Consider the following 27,512-nt stretch of genomic DNA (forward strand, 5'->3'; position numbering starts at 1 on the left):
AATTACTTGACATTAAATTGAAAAATAGCTTTTTCCACATCACCCGGGAGGTCCCCGTTGGGGCGCTACCGAAGTTAGGTTTGTGTGCTCGGGTCCCCAGTAGGCCTATATCACCAATGTACATATACATATCGCCCATTTACTTCAATAGTCATAATTCCAAAACACGAACTTTTAGTTAAAAACGAAGAAATGTGCTTAAGGAATTTAGCCTATTTCACGCCACCCCTTAGGTATGCAATTGGCGCTTTACCGAGTTTAATTTTGTATAAATACATATGTAGTATGTATATATGTGTGACACAAATCGAAAATTTTGAATAGAATAGAGGATACCTTCATAAAAAATAAAAATATAAAAAAATTATGTAATGAGAAAGAAGGCAGAGTTTACTAAAAAATTTAAATGAAAGAAAAAAAATAAAGTACTTAAGGTGCGAGAAAATTAGGTGATGTGAATAAACAGTTCCATATAAAAACGCAAAAGTGCACTTAGACTTTTTCCGGGTTTTAGTGTTATCATTGTGGAAATATGAAGATTCAAATATTCGCATATTTAATGTTGAGATTCCCATTGAGATCTATGTACGTAATTAATTTGTATTAAATTTGTAAACACTCAATTTGATGAATATATATGACCATATCTACCATAAAATACCTTCTGTGAACGATATAATACTAAGATATAACAAAGCAGAATAAATTAGAAAGAAAAGAAAAACAAACAAAAACATTGAAATTATTCACGAAAACATATTTACTAAAATAAAATTGATTTCATAATTTTAAGCGACATAAACAAATTAGGATTATGGGATCTAACCATCCGATTAATGGGCATATAATCAAACAAAGTTAGCCTAATAATAAATGTAGTGGGTAATATACTGCCCATGCAATATTTCGACCTAAAATCGAAAACGTTTTTGGGTAGTTTTTTTTTTCGTTTAATATACAACGTGAAATTTTCCGATTCAATCATATTATTTACTTACTTAATTCTCCTGCGAAGACAGTCACATTGTAGCGGTGCAGGGGCTTACGCCGATCGCATATGATACTAATTAGTCAGATGGGAGCGGGGCAACCGCGCTCATCTGACAGATATGGTCGAATGCGATCGGTAACCAGGAACTGTTACCTCCTAATCCAGGGTGTCATGCGTCACCGTGCCCATTGGACTGGTTTGCAGCCAGGAGGTCCACAACACCGGCTGTATTATAACGGCGCCTCCCCAACACCGGGCCGCCTTGGGGAGTAACCATGGCCTTACCGCGTCAAGGGGCTCTGCCGCGGCGGACCAACCCAGTTCCCCAAATTAAAGCATTGACAAAAATGCTTGCCATTTCAAGCAAGTTGTCGTAAGAAAAACATGAACAACAAAAAAACTAACAACAACAACAACAAAAGCACACAAACAAAACGGGCTCCAAGAAGAGCAGCGGGCAGAGAAGCAGTAGGCCACGCACGTACTTCTGGACAGCCTCACGAGAGAGGAAGTAATGCTCTTCTTAGAGCATCAGAGGGATGAATCCCCCTCCAGCACTGGAGTTTACAGAGAACCAGCTCTTAAAACCGCGAACCCCAAGGGCAACACCAAAACCCAAGGAGAGCAGCGCGGGCCCGAAGAGCATTCCAATCAGGAAGCAGAGAAACCCGCGATCCCCAGTGGAGCCCTATCCACTAGTGAGCAGCGCGGGCAAGGTAAAAAAGGAGAGCAGAAGGCGGCGGCAGGCAACAAACCTGCGATCCATGGAGGGCCCAGTACCTCCATTGCGCAGCGCGGGCCGCAAGAGAAAGCAAAAGAATTGACTGCCGGAGAGCGAGAAAACTGACAAAGAGAGGCTACGACGGTGCACCCAAGCACGAAAACCACCACCCTACCAGTCCCTCTAGAGGGACGAGTAGGTCTAGGCGCTCACCGTCGGAGCATGACTCAGGTAGCTGCTCACAGAGCAACTATGGAAAGTCCCAGGAAGGAAAAGTAAAGAGCGGAACCCGGAGGAGTGGAAGCGGCCTAACAGAAGGCACAACAGGGGCAGGCAACCTGCACTTCCACCACTGCCACCACTACCACCACGGGGCAAGTGGGGCTGGGGTAAAACGATATCTCCGATATTTCGAGGAGGGCCTGTCGCCCAGGGAGGCAAGAGCCAGGGCAGATGAGCGCTGGCATGAACTATACCACGGGAAAAGAAAAGCCAATGCCCAAAGAGGAAGAAATGAAGGAAGAAGAGCACAGCCAGCGGCAGCTGACCAGCATGCGCCCGCTCCCGATGAAAAGCGCAGGATCGGGCAAATTACGCCGGAGGAAACTCCAAGTTCTAAGAGGCAACGGGCCCACGCTCCCAGGAACACTGCATCCACGGGCAGGGAGAATCAAGCCAGGGCGACTGGGGTACCCGCTGAGATGGCACCAAAGCAGCAGATATATTCGGAAGCCCTTAGGGGTATCCGAATAGCTGTTCTGCCCAGTAACTACCCAGCGGAGGCCCTAAGTCAAGAGGACCTGACGAATATCCAAGAGCTCAAAATGGACAGAGTGTTCAGGGAATGTGGGCATGCCCTAGTTTTTTGCGGGGTATACTTCCGAGCAGGGCTCCTCCTCGTAGACTGCGAGGACGGGAAACGGTAAAGTGGCTCGTCGAAGTGATACCGACGCTTTAGGGGTGGACAGGGCCACAATTATGCACGAGACGCGGGGATTAAATACCGCCAACGCATAATGTGACTATGTTCCTCCCCAGAAGTGCGGAACGCCCCAAAGAGTTTGCGTTACGGCTCCTCGCCAATCAAAATTAGGGCCTCAGGACGCAGAGATGGCGCGTTATTAATTGTAGCGCAGGGGAAACAGGCCTACGTCTAGACGTGGGCATAGACGAGGAATCGTATCAAGTTAAACGCAGAAACGGACTTAAGCTGCACTATAGGTACGGCCTGGTTCTAGTGAGACCCTGGAGGCAGAGGCAAGCAGGGAAAAATGAGCAGCCGGAAGACAAGGCGGAGGCAGAGGGCACCGACAGAGGCGAGCTGTCGGACGAGAATATGAGGGACGCGAGCACCGATACCATCAGAGCTCGCGAGACCACAAACCCTCCCACCACAGCAAGCAATAAGGACACAATCGTGCAGCCTGGGGATGAACGAGAAGTCCCCACCACACAAGAGCTCTTCGAGGGCTTCGACCCCCAGGAGCTGGAGCTGAATAGACGGGACGAAAGCGAGAGAGGATTGTCGGATGGCGATGATCCGATAAGGCCGGCCGGGCCAAAATGACCGGCACAAGCATAAAAATAGCCCAGATCAACCTCCATCACGCCATTGCAGCCTCGGCTGTACTGATGAGGAGGTTCGCCTCGGATGATCTGGGCATCGCCCTAATACAAGAACCTTGAGCTTACAAAGGACAGGTGAGGGGCCTTAATGTGAGTAATAACGAAGTTATTTGGGATCTCTCACAGCAGAGACCAAGAGCATGTGTAATTCTTAAAGCAAATATTAACTATTTTTGCATTACAGAATTTTTAAGTCGGGATCTGGTGGCGGTGCAGATCGAGGCAAATGTGAATGGAGACAACAACAGCATTGTGCTGGCGGTAGCCTACTTCCCGGGGGACGACAGCACAGTCCCTCCAGTTAACGTGCAGAAGCTAGTGGAGCACTGCAGAAGAGCGAAACTTCCGTTCATATTCATCATAGGAAGCGATGCTAACTCCCACAATACGGAGTGCGGCAGCAGTGATACCAACCAAAGGGGTGAGTGTTTACTAGAATATATAGTCAGCAACGATTTGAATATATATAACGTCGGGAGCAAACCGACGTTTGTTACGAGAGTCAGGGCAGAGGTCCTAGATATAACACTTGGCAACAACCTAACTGAGAATATGATCTCGAAATGGAGAGCCTCAGAAGAACCCTCCCTATCGGATCACAGGATCATAAGGTTTGAGCTGGGTGCTGTATCGGGGCAATCCAGCCCTAAAAGAAATCACAGGAAAACAAACTGGGGCAGCTACAAAAGTATCATAGAGGCTAACGCGGATAGTCTCAGAAATAATAGCAGAAGCACTAACTGTACTGAGTTAGAGGGCAGAGTTGATAGAGCAAATCAGATAATGATAGATGCCTACAACTCCAGTTGCCGAGTCTCCCTAGTTAGGGGTAAGAAGGCAACCCCTTGTAGTCGCATGACCTGAAACTACTAAGAAAGAAAGTCAGGAAACTCTTTAACGGGGCAAGAAGAACCTGAAACTGGGAGGAATACACTCAAAATCTAACAAAGTACAATAAAGAGATAAGGAAAGCTAAGAGGGAAAGTTTCAGAAATTTCTGTGAAGGAATTTCTAGCACACCTGCAGCGGCAAGGCACACAAGGCCCTAGCCAAAGAGCAGAGGGAGATTAACCTAGCGATTATGCTCCCAGACGGTACTTATACCGGAGCGGTGGAGGAGCGAGCGAGGGCCCTGCTACATACGCATTTTCCGGGTGCCTTTCCGCAAGTGCTGGAACGTGTCTTCCCCAGAGTGAAACCAACCCCATCAGACTGGCAATTGGCCAACTCCCTCTTCAGTGAGGCCGGAGTCAGATGGGCAGTGGAATCCTTTGAGAAATATAAATCTCCTGGGGTGGATGGCATCTACCCGGTGCTAATGCAGCAAGGGACACAGATTATCCCACATCTGGCCAGGATCATGAGAGATAGCCTGGCACTAGGATACATACCCATGATGTGGAGAAGAGCAAAAGTGGTTTTCATACCAAAAGTAGGAAAAAAGGACTATTCGCAGGCAAAGTCCTTCAGACCAATAAGTCTAACTTCCTTTGTCTTGAAGGCAATGGAAAAGATATTGGACCAAGAAATTAGATCGAACGCCCTCAAGAGCTGGCCCCTATATCATAGCCAGCATGCGTACAGAGCGGGTAGGTCCACGGGCACAGCTCTGTACCAATTAACATCTGAAATACAGAGGGTGTTCGAAACAGAGGAAACAGTGATTTGCGCTTTCCTTGACATTGAGGGTGCCTTTGACAACACATCTCACGAAAGCGTAAACATAGCACTGCAGAGAAGAGGAATTCAGATGCCTATCCAGAGATGGATTGGCAATCTACTCCGCACAAGAATCGCTGAAGTCCATGTAGGCAACAGCGCAGTTAAGGTTAATACCATGAGGGGGTGCCCTCAAGGAGGTGTTCTATCACCCCTTCTGTGGAGCCTAGTAGTGGATGAACTCCTGCAAAAGCTATCTGACAGTGGCATAAGATGCCAGGGATATGCTGACGATATCGTCATAATTGCAAGGGCTAAATTCGAGAGTACGCTCTGTGACATAATACAGAGAGCATTGAATATTACAAAGGGATGGCGTGCCAGTTTGGGGCTTAACATCAACCCAACTAAAACGACCATCATCCCTTTCACCAGAAGAAGGGCCCTACCAGCCCTGGGAGCAATTACAATAGATGGCGTGGCACTAGAACATGGAACCGCGGTGAAATACTTGGGGGTCATTTTTGACACCAAGCTCTTATGGAAACAGCACTTCGACTCCATGAGAGCTAGGGCCACGAGGTCCATCATGATATGCAAACGTTTAGCAGGCAAATCATGGGGCTGTAGCCCGCATGCGCTAAGATGGATGTATACCATGAAAGTAAAACCTATGATAACATACGGTTCGATAGCCTGGGCATCGAGAACAACTCGGGCGACGACGAGGCAAGCACTGTCAAAACTTCAGCGACTGGCATTTGTATGCATCACGGGAGCTATGCGCACATGCCCTACAGCAGCACTGGAGGCTATCCTCGATCTGAACCCGCTGCATATATCAATAGAGCAGTCAGCCAAGCGAACCCTCCTGAATCTTGCTAAGGAGGGCTCGGGCATAGGTAAAGTCATATCGTCCCAAAACATGGAGGAATTGAGAGAGAAGATCCCAATCTCTCAACTCCCGAGGGATGATATCCTCAAGCAGATAGTCTATGAGAGAAGGTACAAAGTAGAACTGGGAGACAAGGGTACGTGGGAGGAAAGCAGAATTGTGTACATTCATCAGTTAAATAGAATAGTATGGTATACCTATGACTCGAAGACGCCAGAGGGGATTGGATCTGGAGTCATTGGACCCAGAGCCAAGATATCAACGCCTCTGGGAGCACACCCGAGCATTTTTCAAGCGGAAGTATTCGCTATAAACCAGTGTGCTGACCTGAACCTTCAGCGCAAATACTCCAATGAAACAATTGCCATACTCAGTGACAGTCAGGCCGCCCTCAAGGCGATCTCGGCGTCTGAAATAAAATCAGCACTAGTCCTTGAGTGCGTTGAAAAGCTAAATCAACTAGGAGCACACAACAAACTGTTGTTGGCCTGCGTTCCTGGCCACAGGGGAGTGGAGGGAAATGAGCAAGCGGACAGCCTGGCAAGAGAGGCAGCAACGACACGACCTATTGGTCCTGAGCCGTTCCTGCCAGTAGGCCCGCAGGAAATCAGAGGGCATCTACTAGTAAAAGAAAGGGAAAAGTGGGAAGAAAACTGGCGCAATATGCCAGGCCTGAGGCAATTTAACTTACTGCTAGGGGGCTACAACACAACTCAATATGGGGCACTAATGGGCCTGTCGAAAGATAACCTGAGGATCCTAACAGCCATTCTTACAGGACATTGCAGACTGAACAGCCACATGCAGAAGCTGGGCATACTATCGAACAACACATGGCGATTTTGTGATCGATCAGCGGAGACGGCGGAACATATACTCCTGGAATGTGACGCAATCTCCAGACGTAGGGCTAAGTTGTCGGGCTCACCATGGCCGGAGCATTCCCACATCAAATCCCTCAAGCCAGGTGAACTGCTAGGGTTCATCAGAGAAGCCGGATTGGATGAGGTGCTGTGAAGCAGTTGAGGGCACAATAGACCAGTGGTCTAAGTGCGATCCTCAATTAATTATCTATCTATCTATCTACTAACTTAATTGGCGCTTAACCGTCTAAACAGTTATGGCCGTCCAACAAGGCGCGCCAGTCGCTACTTCGCTCCGCCAACCGGCGCCAATTGGTCACACCAAGGGAGTTTAAGTCGTTTTCCACCTGGTCCTTCCAACGGAGTGGGGCCGCTCTCTACCTCTGCTTCCATAGTCGGGTTTCCGATAGAAACACTTTCTTGGCCGGATCATCATCTTTCATTCGCATAACATGGCCTAGCCAGCGCAGCCGCTGCGTTTTAATTCGCTGGATTATGTTCATGCCATCGCCAATGCGTAGAGGTCCATAAATCTTTCGAAGAACTATTCTCTCGAACACTCCCAAAGCCACTTCATCTGCTGTTGTTATGGTCCATGCTTCTGCACCATATAGCAGGACGGGTACGATAAGTGACTTGTAGAGTATGATTTTCGTTCGCCGAGAGAGGACATTACTTTTCAATTGCCTACCTAGTCCAAAGTATCATTTATTGGCAAGATTGATTCTTCGTTGGATTTCAGTGCTGATGTTGTTGCTAGTGTTGATGGTGGTTCCCAAATAAACGAAGTCTTTTACTATTTCGAAATTATGGCTGCCAACAGTAGCGTGGTTGCCAAGGCGCATATGCGCCGACTCTTTGCTCGATGACAGCAGGTACTTCGTTTTGTCCCCATTCACCATCAAACCATCTTTACCGCTTCTTTTTCCAGTTTGGAGTAAGCAGAGCTAACAGCGCGGGTGTTTAGGCCGATGATATCAATGTCATCAGCATATGCCAGTAATTGCACGCTTTTATAGTATATTGTTACAGTGCGGTTAGGTTCTGCAGCTAGTATAATTTTCTCCAGCATAAAATTTAAGAAATCGCACGATAGGGGGTCACCCTGTCTGAAACCTCGTTTAGTTTCGAACGGCTCGGAGAAGTCCTTCCCAATTCTGACTGAGCTGATGGTGTTGCTTAACGCCATTTTGCACAGCCGTGTAAGTTTTGCGGGGAAACCAAATTCAGACATAGCGGCATGTAGGCAGCTCCTTTTCGTGCTATCGAAGGCGGGTTTTTCCAAGATTTGGCGCATTGTGAAAATCTGGTCGATGGTAGATTTACCAGGTCTGAAGCCGCACTGATAAGGTCCAATCAGCCGGTTCACGGTGGGCTTCAATATTTCGCACAATACACTTGAAAGTACCTTATATGCGATATTGGGAAGGCTGATTCCACGATACTTGGTGCATTTTGCAGTATCCCCCTTCTTGTGGACTGGGCAAAGAACACTTAGATTCCAACCGTCGGGCATGCACTCTTCCGCCCATATTTTGCTAAGAAGCTGCTGCATGCACCTTACCAACTCCTCGCCGCCGTACTTGAATAGCTCCGCAGGCAATCCACCAGCGCCCACGGCCTTGTTGTTTTTCAATCTGGTTATTGATATTCTAACTTCGTCATAATCGGGCGGGGGGACATATATTCCATCATCATCGATTGCGGGATCGGGTTCTTCATCTCTTCGCGCTGAATTGCTGCCTACATTTAGGAGAGCAGAGAAGTGTTCCCTCCATAATCTAAGCACTCTCTGGACATCAGTTACAAGGTCGCCGTTTTCGTTCCTACAGGAGTTTGCCGCGGTCTTAAAACCTTCCGTCTGTCGCCGTATTTTTTGGTAAAATTGTCGGGTGTTATTCCTGGTGGCTAGCAGCTCAAGCTCCTCGCACTCACGCCTTTCTGCTTCTGCTTTTTTCTTCCTGAAAAGGCGTCTCGCTTCCTTTTTCAACTCACGATAGCGTTCACACACTCCTCTTGTCGCGCTCGCTTTTAACGTAGCCCTGTAGGCAGCGTCTTTTCTTTCAGTTGCAGCACGGCATTCTTCATCGTACCAGTTGTTTTTTCGTGGTCACCGGTAACCAATTTTTTCCTCGGCGGCAGTACGAAGTGCTTTGGAAATATGCTCCCACTGCTCCTGTATTCCTTCAGGATGAGTTGTGCTCTCAGAGAGCAGGTGTGAGAGTCGAGTTGCAAAATCATTGGCAGTCTGTTGTGATTGAAGCTTTTCGACGTCTAGCTTCCCTTGTTTTTTTCGTTCTTTGGTTTTAGCCGCGTTGAGGCGGCTGCGTATTTTGGCTGCAACGAGATAATGGTTCGAGTCGATTTTAGGTCCTCGGATCGTACGCACATCTAAAACACTGGAGGCATGCCGTCCGTCTATCACAACGTGATCGATCTGATTGCGAGTATTTCGATCAGGAGGCAGCCATGTAGCTTGATGTATCTTTTTATGCATGAACCTCGTGCTGGATATGACCATGTTTCGAGCACCGGTAAAGTCAGCCAGCCTCAGTCCGTTAGGAGAAGTTTCATTGTGTAGGCTGAACTTTCCGACTGTAGGGCTAAAAAACACCTTCTTTGCCCACCCTGGCATTAAAGTCACCAAGCGCGACTTTTATATCGTGACGGGGGCAGCGCTCGTATGTGCGTTCTAATTGTTCATAAAAAGTGTCTTTCACCTCATCGGCTTTCTCCTCTGTCGGCGCATGGGCGCAGATGAATGATATATTAAACAATTTTCCTTTTATTCGGATAGCGGCGAGAGGTTTGTCCACAGGTGTGAACGCCAGAACTTGCCGACAAAGTCTCTCTCCCACCACGAATCCGACGCCGAAACTGCGCTTATTCGTATGGCCACTCCAATATAGTCACAATTTTTGATCTTCTTTCTTCCTTGCTTCGTACAACGCATTTCTTGGATATCGGTGATGTCAGATTTTGCTTTGACGAGGACATCAACCAGCCGGGCATCTGCACCAATCCCACCCTCCAATCAAATTGCATTTAAATAATAATAAACTAAGTTGAAATAAAAGATAATATAATAAAATAAAATAAGAAATATCAAAATAAATTAGTATAAAGGACAATATACAAATTTTAATGTAATATCTTTGTAGCAAATTTATTTATTTTTTGTTCACTATAAGACGTGCTATATCTAAAATGAGCATAAAATCTGGAAATGCAAACAACATTTGGGTCAAATTTGCAATTAATTGTTATAAACAATTCAAGGTCGATAAAAACAAAAACAATTGTTAATAAACCATGAGCACTTGGGAATGTCAAACAAAGTAATTGACAATAAACAAAAATCCAGCATTATCAGTGATTTGCACCATATGGCGCAACACTGAATAAATATAGTTGGTAAAAAGGAATAGAAGTAGCAAATTTTTCAGTCAAACAAACCACCGCTGTATAGCTAAATGGTTAGCGCAGCATGCCTAAAGCGTACTGATGATGAAGGCTTAGCACCCTTCGAAATGGATCTATCTGCGCAGCTATGGCAGGTTGTCTGAAAAATTTTCTACTTACTATTCCAAAAACAAAATACAATTTTTCAAATTAAGAAAAATTATAAAAAAAAAAAATAACAATAATTAGGAAAAAAATTATTGTTCTGGCCTTGAGCTCGAATCGAACCTTGAATCATTTATCAATAGGCCGATAAAAATAAAAACAATTAAACAAATAAATTTAGTGAGTTTGAACAAAAGTTGACTCATTATTTGTGATTTTATTTTTTTTTAAAGCACCTAAAATGAAAAACAAAGAATCTGTTAAATAAAGACCTATGCTTTTACGTGTAATTAAAGTTTGTCCAAAAAATAGGCCGGTTAAGTTATTACTTCTCTTTAAATTTTTTTGTGCGCCAACAATTATTTTAGAACAATTTTTTAAGGATTTTGGTACAGACCAATATAGGTAAGTGGGAAACAATATTTTATTTGAATTGAAAATGAGTGAAGCAGTAGTTCTCTCACCGTTTGGCGGGTATGAATATATACATATGTAGAGATGAAACATGTGAGCAGTGCGACAATGCATTTGAACTGAAAATGAGCGAAGCATTAATTCTCTCACCGTTTGGCGTGTACGAATATATACATATCTAGAGATGACACATTTGTACTCAGGGGGGTTTGTGAACATAATTGGTCCTACAGATGGCAATTTCGATAGTTGCACAGATTTTCGAATTTACAAAAAACTTTTTCTATTAATTATAAACAAATAGAGTAATATTTGTTAACAAAAGCAGGCCTATGCACTGGGGCTGATCCATACAAATCGATTCATATAACTTTTATATGATTTTACGTACGCTAACTATGCGAAACAGCCTGCCAATTGATTGTATGGAAATTTTGTTAGCGTATTAATATATAGATAGTGGGTAATATACTGCCTATGCAATATTTCGACCTAAAATCGAAAACGTTTTTGGGTCGTTTTTTTCGTTTAATATACAACGTGAAATTTTCCGATTCAATCAAATTGCATTTAAATAATAATAAACTAAGTTGAAATAAAGGATAATATATAAGAACTCATGAGCTTAACACCGGCTTATAATAATTGAATTTTCAATTATTATGTTTTCTAAGAAAAACTGAAAAGAATGAAACATTTACTGGCATATTGCTAAGGAACCATTTCGAAAACCGCCAACGTAATCATCATCAGGCAATTTTGTAATGTTATCAAAGGTTTCACCGTGATTCGAACCGTGAATCATATGGTGAAACTGCAGTAGCCTTTAACCAATAGGCCATCCTGCTGGTATTTGTTTACATGCTTAATTCAGTTTTTCTCATTTCTACACTAACAACACAATTGAGACATTTTGTCTCTATATTAATTTGTGTGCCATGTAGATTTGTTTTTGTAAAGTTCTTCTTCGTTGCAAATGAGAAACTTTGTAAACTCAGGCTCAGTTGTACATATTTATGTATGTTTGGTTAATGGTGTGTTCAGTTTATACTAATATTTAAAAATTCATGAGCCTAACACCGGCTTATAATAATGCTAATGCCGTCGGCGCTGCAGTCTCTAATTTACTTTTGCAATCTTCGTCAACCATCCCCAATGAAACAATGCAACCAACATTACCTACCAACGATAATGCCGACACAGCTGAAAATACTAGTGTACCACTGCCTCTCAATAATAGCTTGCCCAGTAGGGTAAACGCCAGCATGCCCAGTGGAGAAAGTTTGCATACATCGAACGAGTTGGAGGTAGCATTTCGCAATAAATGGGTACATTTGTCCTCATTTAGGACTTCGGTTACCGCTGCAAATATCATCGACTATGTTGCGAAGAATGCTGCTATTAATGCGAATGAAATTTCATGTTTCGCTTTGGTGAAGAAAGATGTGGCTCCGGATTCGTTAAAACGTATAACCTTCAAATCGGGAGTACCGCCTGATTATTATAGCAAGCTGTTCGACCATTCGCATCTGGAGTGAACGTGAGACCCTTCCGGAATTTTCTTTAATTGGGGGAATAAGCTCCGGAAATCTATTACCATCCACCCAAGTACCGAGCTCAGTATTATGTCCAAGCATTAAATATTCTCTGTACTACAAGAATGTGAGTGGCATGCGTAGTAAATCCCTCCAGTTTCTTCGCTGCACATCATTTCGTGAATTTGATATTATCGCCATCGCCGAGACTTGACTTACTGAAAATTTTTCATCGTCTGAATATTTCGATAGCTACTACCAGGTTTATAGAAAGGATCGCTGTCCAATCGCATCAGGGTTATCTCGTGTGGGCGGTGTTTTATTGGCTATTAGGACTGACTTTTACAGCAAATGATAACATTGCCTCATGCCAACGGTTCATGTGAACAGATCTGTTTTGCATTAAAATGTCATGTAACAAATCTTTATTTATAGTATTATCCTATATTCCACCCAATAGCAATATAGAATTATATAACGAGCATTTGGATAATTTCGTATACATTATTGATATCGCTAAAGACAACGGTGAAGTAGTTTGTCTTGGTGATTTTAATTTATGTAATATTTCCTGGCTTAATAACAACAGGACTCCAGTTCCAATAAATCTGAAGTCAGAAATTGATTTGTTTTTTACGAGTTCACTGTTATCTAATGGGTTGAGACAATGTAACGCCGTATTAAATAGCGGTGGAAAAGCGCTAGATCTGGTGTTTTTATCAAGTGACCTTAAGGTTATCTGTAGTGAACACTTTTCTCCTTTTTCCTTAAATTATTTTCACCATAAATCACTTAATATCAGTTTTGAATTTTATAACGTTGATCGCGTTACAGTTGACTCATTACAGCAATACGACTTTTTAAAAGCTAACTATTCTGCAATTAGTGATTTTCTAAACTCAGCTGAACACACCAAATAGTTCGCTGTTATCTTATAAAAATTTTCACTTGCTACTAACTCAAGCAATATCAAAATATGTTCCGCTAAAACGCATATCCGCAAATAATAAACCACCTTGGTTTAAAAAACGTTTATGTAATCTAAAAATAAAAAGAACAAAGCCTTTAAATGTTTGAAATTAAGTCAGAACGATAGGGACTTTCAATACTTTGAGCGACTTCGTAATGACTTTGATTGCCTTCACAAATTTTTGTTCAAGCAGTATATGTTTAAACTTGAATCAGGACTCAAATCTAATCCATCATCTTTCTGGCAGTACATTAATTCAAAAAGAAAGTCAAATGGGTTTCCAACTACCTTTGTGTTTAACAGGTTAGTTTCTGATAACCCACAGGCTTCATGCAATCTGTTCCCTGAATTTTATCAGGGGGTCTTTGAAGTGCACGACAACAAATCTCTTCCTACCACGGCTTCATTACCGCCAATATCAACGTTTGTTGTGGACGAGTGTGATGTGACTCTTGCGATTTCGAACCTTAAGTTCAGCACAAAGTTGGATAACGAGGAACTTTGTTCCGCAGTTTTCAAAACCTGTTCACAAGCTTTAGTGGGTCCAATTACCAGTATATTTAACGCATATCTTTCTAACGGCGTTTTTATTGACGACTGGAAGGTGTGTTCTTTACACCCAATTTTTAAATCAGGTGACTGACATAACATTTGTAACTATAGGCCTATAGTGAAACAGAGCACAGTGTTGTTTGACAGTGTCATTCAATCAAAACTTTATCTTCACGTACGTAATATACTTAATCCCTGCCAGCACGGTTTTATGCCTGGTTGATCTACGTGTACTAATCTACTCCTAGTCACGCACGAGATCGTTAAGGCATTCAATTGCCAGTCCCAACTTGATGTGATATACACATATTTCTCTAAAGCCTTCGATAAGGTAGACCATGAAGTTTTGTTGCATAAATTAAAAATGTACATATCCTAGGAAGCCGGATATTGTTCTCTTCGACTATCAGTTGGATACTAATGTGCTTAATCGTCTGCCAGATATGAAGGACCTGGGTGTGATATTTGACACCAAGCTCTCTTTTAATAAACATATCGATTTCATAACATCCAAATCGTTTGCACTGATAGGTTTCATTCAAAGAAATACTGGGGATTTTAGAGACCCAAATACACTTAAATCTTTGTTTATTGCTCTTGTACGGAGCCGGTTAATATATTGTTCCTTGGTTTGGAGTCCGTACTACGATCTATACTCAGCAGAAACTGAAAGAGTCCAGAGAGTCTTTACGAAATATGCTTTATATAAAACTAACTTCGAAGGTGGTCGTGCGCCTTACATTGGCAGAAGGATGCTTCTCGACATGCAGTCTTTACATGACCGAAGAATTTGCTGCTCATTACTATTTGTATATAATGTAATTAACCACAATATTGATTGTGATGACATAAAGGGCAGTATTTTCATCAACGCTGATTTCCACTGGTGCTAATAGATGTCCTCCAATCAGAAAGTGTTCTGGTGTTATAGGTTCAAGGTCAGATGTTTCATTTGAAGCGGGGCTTACAGGGCGAGAACTGAGACAGGACTCCATTCTACATAACAGTGTGTTAAATTCCTCAAAGGTGAATTTTTTCTTTAAGGCCACTTTTTTGAAATGGCTTTTAAAGCTTTTCACTTCCGCTTTCCATTGTCTCCCCATGTGTGGAGCTCCTGCTGTTATGAAATGCCAATTTAATGCCTGATGGGAATATTTTGACAGCGTTTGGTTTCTTGCATCGGAAAGAAATGCTTTAAATTCCGCTTTTAATGCACGTGATGCACCGACAAAGTTTGTTTCATTGTCCGAATAAATGTTTCTGGGGCATCCTCGTCTGGCTACGAATCTTGAAAGAGCGCCTAGAAACGAGGAAGTGCTCAAATCACTAATGGCTTCTAAATGTATGGCCTTAGTAGAAAAGCAACCGAACAGACAAACGTAACCTTTTGAGATAGGACACCCGCGCCCACTGTAACTCTTAATATCGAAAGGCCCTGCGAAATCTACCCGTAAATGCACGCGAAAATGTGGTGCGTTCTTGAGGTAGAATTCCCATAAGCTGGCTTTGAGATCGTTTCTTGAGGATCGTGCAGATCTTACAATTGTGAATTACGTATCGTATCATGGTTTTAACTTTTGGTATCCAGTATTGCGTTCTAATGATACGCAGCATTAATTGGTTTTCACAATGGTGAGAAATTTCATGGACAAATTTATCATAAAGACGAGTAAACCTACAATTGTACGGAAGTATTATAGGATGGCGTTCAGATTCGGTAGTATCTTTGGATGCACCAAGTCGTCCACCCGTTTTCACTACTTCGTCTTCATCAAGATATGGGGTGAGAGAAAGTATTTCGCTTTTGGATCCAATTGGTGTTTTGAATTGCAAGCTCGAAATTTCTGATCCGTAATGTTGCTTCTGAGAAAGTTTTATTAAGCGGATCCTTGTAGTTTTGATTCCATCTGAGGAAATTAGATAAGATTCAGGTTGACTACAATCTTTAGTTTTAGAATACGTTGTATGAAAAAAACCTGAATATGTATGATATAACCCTTCAAGCCCTAGGAAGTTTTGAAAACCTATCGAGAATATCATTGATATGGCTTGAAATTGCCGTTGCATGTACTTGCACGCCTTTTTCTTCAATATTCGTGGTAAAGTCCAAAATTTGTGTTGGCCACTTTTCCTTCTCTTCATGGAACGAAGAAGGACCCTGCCACCACAGAGAATTGTTGACTAAATCCTTCGCTAGTACTCCTCTACTGGTTAAATCTGCTGGGTTTGTACCTGAATCCACGTGATACCATGATGAACTTCCAACTTTGTCGATGATTTTTGTAATTCGATGCGCAACGAAAATTGACCATGAGCACGGAGGTTTACGCATCCAAACTAGCAGGATTATCGAATCTGTCCAAAGGTGAATGTTTTGTTGACCTAAATCAATGTTAGCGTAGATAGATTTGGTTATCTCAGCTAATAATACTGCTCCCCAAAGTTCCAGTCAAGGAAGTGAAATGGTTTTAACTGGAGCTACTCTTGCTTTTGCCAAAAACAGATTCACAAGTATACCGTCGTCGTTTTACCACTCTTAAGTACACGGCTGCACCATACGCTTTCTTGGAGGCGTCCCAGAATCCGTGGCTTTCGACCCTTTCTGGTGGAGAAAAGGCTACCCATCGCGGTATTGGTATTTTGTAGATCTCCTTGTACGTATTGGTAAAATTTTTCCACCTGTCTAATGTTGAAGGAGAAACGGTTTCATCCCAGCCAGTACCCTCTAACCAGATATTTTGCATGATCATTTTCGCCACGATAATTGTTGGAGCGAGCCACCCTAATGGATCAAAGAGTTTTGCGATAGTAGATAGTATCGCTCTTTTTGTGGGCTCGGTATTCTCTTCTGTAGATTTTGCTATGAAATAAAACTGATCGGAATGAGCATTCTATCTAATACCGAGCGCCTTTACACTACTTGAATCTTCAAATTCTATGAAATCTTCGCTCAGTAGATGAGCCTTAGGAATACCCTGTAATATTTCACTGGAATTTGAAGTCCATTTACGTAATGGAAAACCAGCTGAACTCAAAACCTCGGAAATTTAATCCCTTGCTCTGATTGCAGATGCAATCTTGTATGACTATCATCTACTAGGATTTGCCTATACATCTCAATATCGCTATTGAAGACGTATCTAAAAAGTCGCCAGCGAAGAATTAATGTGGGTAGATCAGCCTGAAGCACCTGGACCAGGAAGAAGAACATCGTTCAGGCTGACACCATTTGAAGAACGCGAAGAAACACTAAAAACTACTCTAACTTTGGTAGAGATACTTTCTTCTTTTATTACTGCGTGATGTGGTAAATAGTAATTATCGACTGCATTGGCCGATTGTATTGAATCTAATTTTGTCATATGCCCCATAGTCTCGTATTTTAGTATGACTCTATTGTATTCTTTCTGTAAATCGAGATTTTTTTTCGCGGGTCTCATTTTTATGTAACTGAGAGCACGTTATCTTTAATGATGGACCTAGATCTACCTCTCCTGGGAATTCTGACCTGAACGGAAGCGACAAAATGTATCTTCCATCAGAATTCCTCTTGTGCGTTGCTACAATTCCTCACAAAATGTATCCTCTAATGTGGAGGATTTAGTTTTGGTGTGTCTTCGACCTCTCAAAATGACCTTAGCTGCTTGTCTAACGCCACTTCATTGTAAAAGGATAACCGATTTTGATTGGTTGGACTAGCTGTATCAGCACAACCAGTCACTAAAGACAGTTTCTTGAGCTAAAAGAGTGCTAATAATATCCTTTTTTATACCGTCTAATACGATTTGCGAATAAATATCCCCGCCCAGAACAAGATCAACTGGCTCGTTCATGAAGAAACGTTTATCCGCAAGCACACGTTTATCCGCAGCATCAGGGAATGCTTGTTGTGTTAATGCACTAACATCGCATGTTTGCAAATTACCTGTCAATTTAGGTAAAACTGGAACTAAAGCGTCAATAGAAATTAGTAGGCCAACTGGGCACCGCAAATGAATGGCGCATGCCTCTTTTACCTGCGCAGAAACTGAGTTATTGATGCCCCAAAACTTGTGCATGCATTTTTCGAGTTGATTATTGGTCTGAGTCTTTCAGTGATAAAAGAGCATTCAGATCCCGAATCTATGCGAGCTCTGGCCGAAAAATCTGTACCATTATAATGAATGTTGGCTCGAGCTGTGCGTAGTAAAACACCTTTACTGGTATTTATAAAATTGGATTTGACTGTAGTTTTTTGCCTTTTTTGTTTTGCAGATTCGTTTTGGGATTGAGCTTGATTTGAAGTGCACGGTTGCTCATCCGATAAATCTGCAGAATTACTTACCTGTGTAGGTTTTGCCTTACTTGTCAGCAAATGCAGAAGGGTATTATGTCTTAAATTACAGTTGCTGCAATTGTATGCACTTGCGCATTTTGACACTGAATGCCCCGATGACAGACAGTTTAGGCAGAAGTGATTTCGTTTTATGAAAGCAAGTTTTTCATTGGTGTTAAAATTTTTGAACTTGGAACACACATAAATTTTATGATCATTGCTTCGACACATTTTACAAGTGCCTTTAGCTTCACTTGTTTGGAAAGCGCCAAGTTTCTTTGGGGGATGTTCTTTACTCTTAAACCTGAGACTGATTCTAACGTCTGAAAACGATTTGTCAGAAATCGGTCTATACCCGCCCACTTGGAAGTTTCTGTCTTGTCTTCTACGTACTGTTCCCATAGCGAAAGGGTCACATCACGAAGCTTAGTTGAATATAAATATGTAATAATTGGATCCCAGTTCGATATGTCAATATGATGACTCGTTAACTAGGATATGCAACTATTTATGTCCCTTTGCAATCTTTTTATAGAATTACCGCATTCAGTTTCGACTGATTGAAGGTTGAAAAGAATCTTCAATTGGGTGTTGACTAATATTCTCTTATTTTCATACATGTCGCACAAATTTTTCCAAGCTACATCAAAACCATCATTCGTCAATTCCCATTTCTTGACGATTTCTCTGGCTTCACCTTGGTTTTTTTGTATCAAATAATATAATTTTTATATTGGCGACAGACTTTTATTTAGAATATAAATGGCCGTGAACATGTCACGAAAAGTTGGCCATGACAAATAATCACCTTTGAATTCAGCAGTATCACAAGGTGGTAAATGCAAATTGCGTGGCGTGGAAGCACCATCGTTTTCCTTCTCTGCCTTCTCAAAATTTTCTGCCAGGTCAATTATTTTTGTCATACACCGCACAAAACAAGTATAGCACAACTTATTTTTTTTCTAATTGCCGTAACAATCTTATCAGATATATTTTCGGATTGTAATAACGCATCAAAAGCTTCAGCGAATTTTTGGAGTGTTCGCTAGTGGCTATGCTTGAAAATTCGTTGTCGAATTCAATAATTGTATCAACTAAGCGGTTATATGTTTCCATATTGCAAAAGGTTTAAAATTCGAAACAATGAATATTTACGAAAATATTAAATGCTCAGAGTCAGTGTTTCTGGAATACTAATATAAGAATTTTATCGTTTTCTTTTCTGGCTAAAGTGTTATGCTTTTTGTACGCCGCGCAAGGGTTTGTTGTTCTATTCTAAAAAACAGGCAACGCCTTTACGGGGTGTTTCGTTCTTTTGTGAAAATTGTTGCCTGCTCGCAACGCAAAAGCGTTACACGATGTGGCAGTGCAACTCTGTGAAACTCTCAATTCGCTCTTAAGCTTCACATATACTCTGTTAATATGAGTGAATATGGTGAGTTGAAATGTTCTTTTTATGTTTAATGTTGAAAATTTTCTAGGGTAGGAGTAACACTATTAAAGCTTTACAATTTACTTAGGCAACAATTTATTTCAGAAAAGAAAACGCTACTAGTTAACGCTTTCCACCAACAAAATCAACCCAACAAATAAAATAAATTTCTGACAAATTTTGTGTAAAGTCGCAACCGTAAATATTTACTTTAAAAGAAATAAACTCAAATTTAATAGTTTTAAAAGTGAAAAAACAGTGAACTTTATGTAAAATATACGTATATATGTGTGAATATATGTGTTAAAAAAGTGATTGGTCGCCAACCTACTATATTTATCTACGTGTGCGTGTATATATGTATGTAGCACAGTATTAATTAAAGCAAACTCAAGTGAAAAGCTGAGCATAAGTTGGAGGAAATGTTTCGTCCACTAAAATGACGCTCAAATTAAATAGTTTTGTTTTAAAAGTGAATTGAATGTAAAAGCTGCGTGGTTTTTGTGAAACTAACTTTCTTAAATTCAACTGTGGTGAACCAAACCCAAAGGTGAGGTTAATTACAAAGTGCAGTGTTGTTGTTGTGGGCTGTTAATAACAGATAAGTGCAAGTCATATATATGTATAAAGAATTAATTTATTTTTGAAAAATTACTTGCACTTTTCTATTAAATTATTCCCAAACACTGTTTGTACAAGTATTTGTGTGCAATAATGCAACACCAAAGATCCTTAAGCCGTGTCAAATATTATTTACCGTCGGCGGCAAGCAATATTTGATGGTCAATGGGATATTTGTACAAATAAAATTTAATTTTGTTTTTGTTTCACAAATCACTCGCGCAATTTTCACTTGCACAAATTTTATTTTAATGTGTACCACTGTAATATACCACGTACCTTGAATTGATGATATTGCCGGTGTAATTTGTTGGTTGAGAAATTTATGTATGTTGATAAAGTTGGTATTGCTGGTGCTGATGTTGCCGCAAATAACTCCTCGAAAAATACCAAGTACTATTGTAATAACGGATGTCGCTCAATATAATATTTAAACACTGTGGTTGGTTCGCAAAATGGTCGCTGAGGTAAATAAAAGGATTGAATGGACCAATGTCTTGGCCGGAATTTAATTTCATACAAGTATCTTTATTAGGAATAATGATTAATCACAGTAATTAATATATATATATATATATATATATATATATTAGGCCGGGTCGATTTGTGGGGAGGCAAAAAAATCGCCTATTGCTCTATGAAAATCATATTCTAGGGATCAAAATAAGAAACTTTGCCGAAGGAATCATACCTCTAAAACGAAGTTTAACTTAGTAATAGAAAAGAAATTAAAAAAAATTATTAGAAATTAGCGTTTTTACAACCCCCTTTTAAAACCAAGGCATCACTGTGATGCATTTGCATGTCGTAAATATAGTTGTGTGGGTTTTTTATCCAACCGTTTTAAAAAATGAAGGTATCACTGTGACACAATTGCAGATCGTAAAATTGCTTGTGTTGTTTTTTTAAGTCACCACAAGACACATCAGGTAGAATTGAAATTGCCCCTACCCAAAATTTCGACCCAAAGGGGAGACATCAGAATTCGTTTTAGAGGTATGGTTCCTTCGGCAAAGTTAAAGTAGGTCAATACCGCTGGCCAGTCAAACCGTTTCTTTATTCCAGCGATGTTCATTTGTATGGTTAACATAAACAGTTTGACTGGCACTGTTGACCAATATAAGAAAATATGCGAGGGAGACCTTTTGGAGTTGGCTATTGGCCTAAACAAATTTTTATATTTATTTTTTGAATTCATTATCACAAATTAGTTTCTGAAAATGTCTACGTTGAGATTTATAAAGTCTTAATTTTTCTATTATAGTTTGACTATTCTTCAAAATAATTAGCTTTTGCAAATTTAGAAAATCTATCAATAACAGTTAAAAAATTTTATTTAGAATTTGTATAAATATCCATATGTACAATTTGTTAGATATCAGATGGTGTTTCCGTTAATTTTAATTTTTTCTTAACTGGTTTTCGATCGTATTTCATCCTACTACAAACAGAAAAATTTGTAATATATTTATTGACTAAAACTTTCAAATTCGGTATATAAATTAATCTTTTAAGTCCCTAATAATTTTCAATTACTCCTTTATGTGCAGTCTCATTTTTATGATAATTATGTATGTATCGTTACATTTCAATAATTTTGTTTTTCAACACATTATATTTAGTCACTACTATCTAATTCACAAAATAATCTAATTTTACCTTTATCAATATTTCTTAGTAATATATTTTCAAAATTATTATCTAAGTCCAAAGAATTTAGAAATATATTTGTTTTATTATGTTTAATATCATTTTCTTTTTGTTTATCATCTGTCAATATTATTTGTACTTGAAATCTATTTACTACAGTATCTAATCTAATATATGTAGGTATAAAATTCTTATGCCTCTAACAATAACTCCTCCGAAACGGCTAAACCGATTCTCATGAAATTTTGTGAGCATATTGGGTAGGTCTGAGAATCGGCCAATGTCTACCTTTTTTCACTAGGTGGCCAGGGTCTTGAGATCAAAACGTGGGCCTGGGTAATCCTGGGATGTGTTTGCACAATATAGGTATCAAATAGAAGCTGTTTATAAGTACTTTGATACGGGGTATTTTTCGTACCCTTGGGTGAGTAGGGTCTCGATATATAGGCCAAAACGTGAACCCGGGTACCTCTAGAATCTCTCGAATGTGTTTATATGATATGGATAACAAATGAAAGCAGTTGATGAGTGCTTTAATAGAGGGTAATTTTAATACCTCAGGGTGACTAGCGAGCGATTAGCGCACGCACCTTGAATTTCCTTTTATATATTGAATTTCTTTTTATATATTGAAGTTGTATTTTTTAAATTAATCCCCCTTGGGAACACACCCAAAACCTCGTCTGGGTGGTTGGCAACGCGTGCGATACTCGCTCGCCTGAACGAGCATCAGCTGTCAGTCATGGCTTTTGACATTTTTATTATTCGAATTTTTTCTCATCTCGCGTGTGACGCAAAAAATTGTAAACCCCTCTTGAATTTAAAAGAAGAGCTTATAAAAGTTGAATTTAAAAGTAGTGAACAATAGAATTTAAAGTTCTGCCAATAAGAAATGAAATGATCATTAATATTATAATACTATATATATTTTGTGAAAAGGTTGTGTATTTAACGAAGCACCCTCCGTGTAAACTGCAAACGTGAAACAAATAAATCTTTTGACACCTACTGCTCGCAGGGCGCGAAGGGTTAGTGAAAATTGTTGTATCATAGTGTCTATCCAACATCCCATTCGCCACCGCCACCATTATCAAAGCGCCATAACACCACCACATCATCGTCGACACCGCTGCTGTATTATCCTCACCAAAGTACCACCATCACGTCATCGCCACCACCGCCGCATCCGCAGCCGCCACATCGAGAGAAAGGAAGGTAGATTTATATTGCCAGCCCGCTAAACAAACTTACATTTATTGACTTGTATTCGAAGATTTGTTTCCTTAAATTTTTGGAAAACTTTTTTTTATATCTGTTTAAGTGAGTTGCTCCACTTAAAACATTCTTCCATGACACATGCTCATGTAAAGAGTCTATGAGTATTGCGGTGACTCATGTTCCCGCAGCTTTCCCCACATAAATCACATGTTTGTGCAGAATGCATCCCTGCATGCACTCGGTATCAATTGACAACCCATTGGAACGGGCTTCCAATGTTGAAAAAGCTATATAAGCGCTGAGCGCTTTTCCACTCCTTTTTTCCATCAATCATCTACAGGACGGAGCATCTCCCGTAACTGCACGGGATCCTTATCAACTATAACTACAATGAACCATACATAAGACCAATTATAATTCCCACTAAATCTCTTTATTTTGTAAACATTAATTTTTATTGAATCGATATTTTTCCCTTTTCATTAAACTCTTTTGCTAAATATCTATTTTCTTAGATTAATTTCCGCTCCTTTATTAAGCTTAACTAGTATCGCCTGTGGTCGAAATTCGACCAACTTGTATTTTTTTCAACTCACTCTATGCATCCTGTGTTGGGGGTATATCAATAATGCGTTAATAGTTAATAGTTAAGCAGTGAGTGGAAATATAGCAAACTGGTCTAACTTACTTAAATTTTTCATTAAGACGTCGTAATTTTTATTGTATTTTCTTAAATTTTATACAAAATTTTTAAATGTTATTGTTCAATGCAATATTGAACTTGACAAAAAGAAAATTTGGTTTTTCACTTACGTGAGGTTATCCGGCAAAACGGGCGCACCCTATCGTTTGGTGGCAATTATATTGGTTTGTGTCTCAAGCACAGTAGCAAACTGGCACGGCTGCTGAAATTGGATTACCTTCCTTTTTATTCACCCAATGCACAAAACTCAGAAAGCTCAGGTTTCAATTGTTGTTTAATAAAAACTTTAACTTTACAATATAATTTACAAAGTTTAATTATAATGATTTGTGAAAATTTTTTTGTGTGTCTATATCGTGAAAAAGTAGAGAAGATAGTTTTTTCACTTGCGAACTTGAAGTTAGCTGCATAGCTAAGACGTTGAAAAGCTGTGTTCCGTTGGTGCTAACGAATTGGATCCTTTTTATTGGTTGATGGTTTGATAATGTCAAACATACTCCCCGCGTTGCACCAAGTAAAGGGGCAAATGCTTGGTTGCGAAAAAGGCGAAATTAAGTTGTATGTCGTTTTTCTTTAGGTTGAATAACCGAATCTTCTTCTGTTTGATTCACAGGATTAGGAAGTAAACACAGTTTATTTATAGGACGATCTAGAGTTGTGATTGCGGTTTTGACGGTAACTACTCGGGTTAACCCATCGCGACCGGGATGTAGTTTTATGACCTTCCCTAATGGCCATTTCGATGGAGGGTATCTTTCGTCGATGAGAAGGACAATTGAACCAACTTGAACGGAGGTTGTGGGCAGTTGCCATTTGTAACGCGATTGTAGTTGCTGCAAGTATTCCTTTTGCCATTTCTCCCAGAATTGTTCAGTTAGCCGCTTTGTTAGTTGCCAATGTGAAAGGCGAGATTGAGGCACCTGAGTTAAACTCGGCTCAGGTAAACTGGCGATGGGTCCACCAACGAAAAAATGACCTGGTGTTAGGTAGTTCATATCATCAGGATCATCCGTAATTCTGCACAGGGGTCGAGAATTGAGCACAGCTTGAATTTGTCGTAAAGCTGTTGTAAACTCTTCAAATGAAAATAAGTAGCTTTTCATGACGCGTTTCAAGTGATGTTTCATTGACTTTACTCCGGCTTCCCAGTGACCGCCGAAGTTTGGAGCAGATGGTGGATTAAAACGCCATTGGGTTCCATCCTTTGATAATAAATGAGATAGGCGAGACATCTCGCTTGATGCTGAACTGAAAAGTTGTTTAAGTTCTTTGTCAGCGCCAATAAAGTTCGTTCCTTGATCACTAGTTAGTGTTTTGCTTACATCGTAGATTCCGGAAAACCGTTTGTAGGCTGCAATGAAAGCTTCAGCTGTATAATCAGTCACTAGCTCAAGATGTATGTACGAGGTAGCCGAACAAATAAAGAGAGGAACATATGCTTTATATGTAGTGGGAGTGCGACCGCGACGTTCTTTTAAGGTGAATGGACCGGCGTAGTCCACCCCGGTATGCTGGAACAAACGAGCGCTATTGACTCTCGACGACGGGAGTTGTCCCATAAGTTGTTGCTCGCGTTCAGCTCGATATCGAGCACATACGATGCAGCGAAGGATTCATTCTCGTACCGATCCACGGCCGCCCAAGATCCAGAACCGTTGTCGGAGTAAGGCGAGCGTGGAACTTGTGCCTCCGTGGAGCGCGCGAAGATGGGTGTCTAGAATAATCAGCTTAGCTAAGTTAGATTTTCGTGGTAAAATATATGGATGTTTCGCGACATATGGTAACGCGGAGTTTTCGAGGCGTCCCCCAACTTGAAGAAAGCCGTCAGAGCCCACAAGTGGATTGAGGTTACGAATGGAACTAGAAGTTTTTGCAACCGTGGTTTTGGTTTGAGATAGAAGCTTTATTTCTTCCTTGAAAGCAATCTGCTGGACGAATTTTATCCAAAATTGTAAGGAATCCTGCATTTCTGCAACTGATAGCCATTTGTCATCGCTGATCATTGGGAATCGGCGAGCCTTGTTCGCGAATCGAAAACACTATGAGGTGACGCGTAATAATTTGGTTAAGTCCGAATATTAGTCGAGTAATACTGATTCGGAATCATCAGTTTTGGTGTGAAATGTGGATTTGTCTTTCCTTTTCCTTGATTCGGTTTCTGCTTGTTGGGATTGAGTGAATTTATTCGTCGGCCAAACCGAGCTATCCAACTTAAGCCACAGGGGACCGTGTCACCAGAGTTCGTGTGAATGCAATTGACGAGGCGTCATACCACGTGATGCACAATCCGCGGGATTTTCCTTACCCGGAACAAACCTCCAACTTGCCGTTGGTAGCCTTTCTTGAACGAAGCTCACTCGATTTGCTACAAGGTCCTTCCATTTTGAGGGATGGTTCGTGAGCCAAGTGAGGGTAACTAAAGAATCAGTCCAAAGCCAGACAGAGGCCGATGATAGATTGAACGCATCAATCACGTTATGTGTTAGTCGACTGAGAAGGACTGCTGCGGTGAGTTCAAGGCGAGGAATTGACATTCTGGAAATAGGAGTTAGTTTGGTCTTTGTTTGAACCAAACTCACTGTAATGTTGTCCTCATGTAAAACTTTAAGGTAGACGACTGCGCTCACGGCTGCGAGTGATGCATCAGAAAAGCCATGAATTTCCACTAAAGCAGATTTAGCAAGACCTAGATGCCGAGGAATTGTGAGAATGTGCAAGTCTTGGAGGCTAGACTCAAAATCCTTCCAAGAGTTTTGTAACGAATCAGGGAGTTGTTGATCCCATTCAAGCTTGTGAAGCCAGAGATTTTGCATGAGAATTTTGGCAGTGACGACTACCGGAGAAATAAATCCTAGAGGATCAAATATTTGCGCAATCTTAGATAAGACGTTACGTTTTGTAATGGTTTTAATAGGAATAAAGTTGTTATAAAAATGAAAGCTGTCAGGCTCGGGATTCCAGCTTAAGCCGAGGGTTCGAATAATTTTTGTTGAATAAAACTTGATGTTGGTTTCAGTAGCCAAGAGGTTGGGCTCCAGATGTGTGAGGATCGTTGGTTGATTGGTACTCCATTTCTGAAGATGAAATTGACCAGCGTTGCAAAGTTGTATAACTTGGTTGACCAATTCAATGCACTCCTGTATAGTGTCAGCTCCACCAAGAGCTTTCAGAGTGGACAGGGTTTCGGAGAGAGTTGAGAGCAACCCTTGTAATCCCTTTGCAGACGGCTGCGTGAGCTTTTTAATCGTAAATAAGGCTTCAAGTTGAGTTTCAATAAGAACACGTTTGTTTATTTTTGACTTTAATTTTAACTTTCGCTTTAACTTTAACATTCACTTTAACTTTACCTTTAACTTTAACTTTAACTTTATTTTTATCTTTAACTTTCGCTTTAACTTTAACATTCACTTTAACTTTAACTTTCACTTTAACTTTAATTTTAACTTTAACTTTCGCTTTAACTTTAACATTCACTTTAACTTTAACTTTAACCTTAACTTTAACTTTAACTTTAACTTTCACTTTAACTTTAACTTTATTTTTAACTTTAACTTTAACTTTCGCTTTAACTTTAACATTCACTTTAACTTTAATTTTAACTTTAGCTTTAACTTTAACTTTAACTTTAATTATCTTCTGATTATTGTCGGCCTTAGATTTATAATATAAATTTTAAATATTTAACGAGCTCGAGGCCATATACATATATATTCAGATTAAAACCCGGATAGATTTTATATATATGTATATATTTTATATTTTATTTAGTCGATATTTCGA

At 40.5% G+C, this 27,512-nt stretch overlaps 1 protein-coding gene across 3 annotated transcripts in view; it reads right to left on the minus strand.

Moving 5' to 3' along the window:
• Positions 1 to 26,884, minus strand: part of LOC137240273 (uncharacterized) — a 72,484-nt gene extending 45,600 nt beyond the window's left edge. For 2 of the 3 annotated variants that reach the window (XR_010949672.1, XR_010949671.1), the window contains exons 1-3: positions 23,843 to 26,884; positions 20,441 to 20,623; positions 7 to 336 (exon numbers count right to left, since the gene is read on the minus strand). Coding sequence is in view for 1 of the 3 variants with exons in the window: in XM_067766318.1 (XP_067622419.1) it covers positions 24,284 to 25,291 (1,008 nt within the window). In the remaining 2 variants the exon portion in view is untranslated. Of the gene's footprint in view, positions 1 to 6; positions 682 to 20,440; positions 20,624 to 23,842 lie in introns of all 3 variants that reach the window. The other variant, XM_067766318.1, reaches the window with a different exon arrangement.
• Between the last annotated feature and the right edge of the window lie 628 nt (positions 26,885 to 27,512).

This window comes from Eurosta solidaginis, chromosome 2 (genome assembly GCF_040869045.1).
Source record: "Eurosta solidaginis isolate ZX-2024a chromosome 2, ASM4086904v1, whole genome shotgun sequence".
Lineage (NCBI taxonomy): Eukaryota > Metazoa > Arthropoda > Insecta > Diptera > Tephritidae > Eurosta > Eurosta solidaginis.